The sequence below is a fragment of the Pollicipes pollicipes genome, unplaced genomic scaffold (genome assembly GCF_011947565.3).
Source record: "Pollicipes pollicipes isolate AB1234 unplaced genomic scaffold, Ppol_2.1 Scaffold_4002;HRSCAF=4701_pilon_pilon_pilon, whole genome shotgun sequence".
NCBI classification, from domain to species: Eukaryota; Metazoa; Arthropoda; class Thecostraca; order Pollicipedomorpha; family Pollicipedidae; genus Pollicipes; species Pollicipes pollicipes.
Window position 1 is genome coordinate 47354301 of NW_023596420.1, and position 5498 is coordinate 47359798.

Genomic DNA, 5498 nt, shown 5'->3' on the forward strand with positions numbered 1-5498 from the left:
CTCGGTCAGGGCCTCGGTCAGGGCTTCTGTTTGACTTCATGCTCTGATTTGAGCCCAGTTTGCGGTCATGGTCACACTCCCCATTAGCGTCCCTGTTCACCGCGGCGACTTGGGCTGGGACCGGGGGCTGCGACCCCGGTCCGTGGCCTGACCTCTGCCGGGGCTCCCGCCGGGGCTCCTGTTCCCACCTGAGTCCTGAAGTGAGCGCCTGGTCGAGCTCGGGCTCGGGCTGGGGCTCGGGCTCGGGCTCGGGCCGGAGGCCATCTCCTGCGGCCGCGATCCCAGCCCCGCTTCTGGGTCGCTTGTTACGCGGACTCCCACCATCGCGCAGACCGCTGTTGTCCGCCGTCCGTCGAGAACGCCGGACTGAGCGACGTCCAGCCGCCCGGCCCTCTCGTCTGTTTTGATGCTGCTCAGTGGCCCACGCAGCGCCGGGTGACGGCCGAGTCACGCGCCAGCGCAGCGCCGTCACGCGCACGGATCGCTGGACCGACCTGCCGGCTGCGCAGGAGTCACGGCATCAAGTGCTCACGTGAGCTCCGGGGTCGGCCATCACTCAACGAAGACCAACGAAGTGAAAACGCTTGATCGGTCTGCGCTTCAAGAGCAAACATCAGCAGCTCACAAGCTTGGACATGCTGCTCTGCAGAAGTCAGCTGCCAGCATACCTCTGCCTCCCGGCTTCTCCATCACAAGCTCTTGCTGCTGACTTGGTCGCGTTCACACACCCCACAGTCTCCAGCACCTCCTGCACGGGCGCGCGCCCCTGTCCAGCAGCGTCACCGTCACACAGCGCAGTGCACAGCGCTGCAGCGCGGCTAGCGCAGCACGCGCTGCCGGGCGTCTGCTGGGCCGGCCGCGGTGGTGCGCGTCTCGGTGCGACGGTCAGGGGGCTGGCCGCCGACGGGCTGTGGAGCACGCGCCGCCCCGTCGGACCCAGACTGGCGCCGGCCAGGCCGACGGCCGGCGGTCGGCTGGCCGTGACACACCGGACCGGCAGCGCGACAGCGACATCGGGCTGCGGCACAGCGGTACAGGGCAGAGGGTAGTGGGTAAGTAGCGACACCGGGTAGTGGAACAGCGTCACAGGGCAGAGGGAACAGCGACACAGGGCAGAGGAACAGCGACACCGGGCAGTGGAGTAGCGATACCGGGCGTAAGAAGAGGGACACCGGATAGCAACGCAAGAGACATAAGCGGTGACACAGAAAACTGCATAAATATATATATATATATATATATATATATATATATTATATATGTATATATATATATATATATATATATACTATATATATATATATATGTATGTATTGCAGGTTTTCGGATGAATCATATCATGCATTCCTCTCTTAGTTTACGTTAAAACAATAGCTGTTGGCACTGACGCCAGCGTGAGCTTGGACGGGCTCGGTGCACGGACCAAAGACAGCACCTGGGAACCGTGACCAGTGCTCCTAGCCAAAAGCGAAGCTCTGCCCGAGAACTTCGGAGTGTTAATAGTTTTGCGGAGTTCATTCTCACCAGGCCACGCCATGGACCTGACGGCTATCTTATGCACTGCTGGAGATGAAACAACATGCCACGGCAACACCGCAGCTCGGTCCACGCTCCGGGTAGCGGCACATGTGGACGGATTCCCGCCGCACACCGCATGCCGGTATCGCTGGAGCAGAGGGATGGGTCTCCTTGACGAGGAGCCATTCCAGCATGACAGCGGTATCTTTCGCCGTTTCTATTTATTTATTGCAAGCGTGGTGTTTGCGGCTGGTATTCCTTTTGCCTTTTTCATTTATTCAGATCTCGTCAGTGTCGTGGGTTACCAGGCTTCCTGCCATTCCGTGGAACGCATTAGCTATACCTTTCCAACCTCACCTAGTTATTCATGGGCTGTGAAGAAGTCATGCGAGCCCCCTGTCCCAAATGCAGCTGTGTGTTGGTCCAGTACCGCCGAACATTGGACCATGGGCTTGTGTTATCACTAGACCAACATGAGCCGGTGCGGTGTTGTCGTCCACGTAAATAAGGTCAGGGATTCTGTAATCTAGCGCATAGTATGTGCGCTGCCAGCAGGCTTGCCATCTGACGTGTATACGAGCGCCGGCTGTCACATATGGCAGCTGATGTGGAAAAACATAACCCGACCCAATCACTCGCACAAGGTGAAAATATTTGCGATTCAGTCATATATAGCCAAGTGAGCCAGCGCGCCCGGGTGGCCGGCTGAATACCCTTCGCTCGAGTGGGTTATAAGTCAATTTGACCCCCGCCCCGAGATCTAAAAAAAAAATAGTTAGAAACATCAAATTAACATGGTGAGCCGGCTTGTATGCTAACTCGTATGAGTTAAAATTTCAGGTTTCTAGGTCACAACCTTCGGTCAAATAACGCCGTAAGTTTAACTTGAGTTCAGTGACCTTTTTGCCCTTCAGAAGGGCATAGTGAACAAATCCCTACAAGATTGTTTTGATTTTTGCACTTGAATAAGCGTCTAGTATTACGTCTGGCGGGACGTTTCTCAATCAAAATGTTGACCCGAATCATTTTAGACCACTCTGTCCTACTGAGATTGACTTGAACCTGACTACTGTCTCGTTTGAAAAGTCTGTAGATTACGTATGTTGCGGCTCCTGTCATTAATAGCTTCGAAATGAGCACCGGAAATCACCCCGCACAATAAACTCACGAGCAAAAACGGAGGTTCGTTTAGACATCAGTATGGCCTTCATACCTGATGTCAATAGTTCGTTATGGAGTTATCAAATAGGGTCAATAGAGTTTGTTTCAATCCTAAATTTCATTGCAGTGTCGCCTAACATACTATTTCAGAGAAGCATGGTCTCGTCTCGCGCTCCCCTGTCGCATGAAATTGAACGATTACTTAGATTGTTTTCACTGACAGCCACGGCCTCATTTTGGCCTGCCATAGGTCAGCAACCAAACATAGTATGTTTAGTTATTATATATCAATATATACGCTATTTAATGGCCTACAGCTATGCCAAATTTTGAGCGGCTACGCCGTGTCGCTTGAACATTATGCTGCAAAAACCGTCTGGGAGTCAAACTGATCCCACCCGGACTTGTGCAAACAGGTGTGCACCAAGCACACCCCGCAGCAGAAATTCAGAACAAGCTGCTTAATTCATTTTACTGTAATAAAACGGTGCTGAAAAAGTGGCAAGATCAACTGACATGTTGTGTCTCGATGTTTTCGTTCCACACGTAAAATCGGCGATGACCTTTGATGACCTCTAAGTCATGAAGTATGAATTGGATTCTGGCTGATCATGACTAAAATTTACGCTAAGTCAGTCGCATCGTAGCATAAAGTGTCCCCAACAATATGGAATGCGATGGAGAAGGGGAATGCGCGCTGCAGCCACCAAGATACCACCATACTCTGGGCACATCTGTGGAAATGCTCAAATATGCTCTTGCTTTGCTTGCATTGGGGTGAAGCATTAGGCAAATACAAATATTCAAAGTGAATGAAGCCGTCGACGCCAGCTGAAGGAATAAGCAGTGTTTAAGTTTATGACCAAACGTATGCGATTGATTATAACACTTTCTGCGAATGGCATTCGCTCAATGCCAGCCGTCAGTGTTCAGGCGATATGAGCATGTTTACAGTCCTCCGGGACGCTTTTCAGCAATTTAATGGTTTTGTAAAGTGTATTGCGCCAACCCTAGCGTAACTCCGTCCTGTCACGTCACTCCGTTCTTATGGTGCTCTGGCAGCTGGTTGGATGATGCTCATATGGTGCCGTTGTCCGGGGTGGATTAGAAACATATGGTATCATGGCTGCCGGTTAGATGATACTCATATATGGTGCCGTGACCGTGGATTTGATGATACTCATATATGATACCGTGATCGTGGATTGGATGATGCTCATTTATGGTACCGTGACCGTGGATTGGGTGATGCTCATATATGGTACCGTGACCGTGGATTGGATGTTACTCATATGATGCTGTAGTCGTCACTTGGATGCCTCTCATGCGGTCCTGTCGTCGCTGGTTGGATGCCTCTCATGCGGTCCTGTCGTCGCTGGCTGGATGCCTCTCATGCGGTCCTGTCGTCGCTGGTTGGATGCCTCTCGTGCGGTCCTGTCGTCGCTGGTGGATGCCTCTCGTGCGGTCCTGTCGTCGCTGGTTGGATGCCACTCGTGCGGTCCTGTCGTCGCTGGTTGGATGCCACTCGTGCGGTCCTGTCGTCGCTGGTTGGATGCCACTCGTGCGGTCCTGTCGTCGCTGGTTGGATGCCACTCGTGCGGTCCTGTCGTCGCTGGTTGGATGCCACTCGTGCGGTCCTGTCGTCGCTGGTTGGATGCCACTCGTGCGGTCCTGTCGTCGCTGGTTGGATGCCACTCGTGTGGTCCTGTCGTCGCCTAATGGATGACTCTCATATGGTGCCGCGGTTGTGACTAGATAGCACTTATAAGGTGCCGTAGTCGCTGGTTAGATGCCACTCATATAGTGCTGTGATTGCTGGTTGGATGACGCTCATATGGTGCTGTGGTCGCTGGGTGAATGGCACGTGTATGGTGCTGTGGCCTCTGGGTGGATGACGCTTAGTTGTGCTGTGGTCGCTGGTTGGATACCACTCATATAGTGCCGTGGTAGCTAGGTGGATGCCACTCATATAGTGCCGTGGTCACTGGCTGGATGCCACTTATATGTTGCCGTGGTCGCTGGTTGGATGACATTCATGTGGTGCCGTGGTCGGTGGTTGGGTGCCACCCATATGGTGCCGTGGTCGCTGGTTGGGTGCCACTCATATGGTGCCGTGGTCGCTGGTTGGGTGCCACTCATATGGTGCCGTGGTCGCTGGTTGGGTGCCACTCATATGGTGCCGTGGTCGCTGGGTGGATGACAGTTCCGTTGTTGAGTATACGTCGCATCTCAGTTGGCAGCCGTCTGACGCACTGACCTGTTGCTGGCCGGGCGAGCTTGGTTGGGTTGAAAGCCGATGTCTCACAAGCACACCTGTCAGATAGCCTTGCTCGCAAACTGAGGTCCCAACAAGGATTGCGTAATGCTAAAAGTGACTTCACCCACTCGTTTTTATCAGCTTCCAGTCGGTTTCCACAAGTATAGGTAGGCTCGACTAACAGAAGCGCTGGCAAGAGCACGTAAGCACGGTAAAGGGCGTTCGTGGAAAGTGCTGGCTTCTTGATGTTTGTGGTTAGCCTCACTCACACCTTCTGGAGCGATTTCAGGGGTGGTCTGATTTCGTTAGGATGAAAGCATGTGATCGGACACCAGCGCGCTCCAACCGGCTGCTCGAAGTATACTAGCAAGTCGGTGAACTCAGCCGACAGGTTATAAGCTTTAAAACTAATGCAAGCGCCGGAGGACAGGATCACCGACGCATGCCATTTTAACTTGTTTCCAAATCAAAAAGGAGGTCAACAGCGACAGCAGATCCGTCTCCGGGCTGCCTCTCAGCATGTAACGCGGTAATGAATGCGCCATTGAAAAAGGTTTGCCGT

At 53.1% G+C, this 5498-nt stretch overlaps 1 protein-coding gene across 1 annotated transcript in view; it reads left to right on the plus strand.

Moving 5' to 3' along the window:
• The window catches only part of LOC119094598 (kelch-like protein 5), a 5909-nt gene extending 5087 nt beyond the window's left edge, over positions 1–822 (plus strand). The window contains exon 5 of the mRNA XM_037217663.1: positions 778–822. Within this exon, the coding sequence (XP_037073558.1) occupies positions 778–822 (45 nt within the window). The remainder of the gene's footprint in view (positions 1–777) is intronic.
• Positions 823–5498: the final 4676 nt, after the last annotated feature.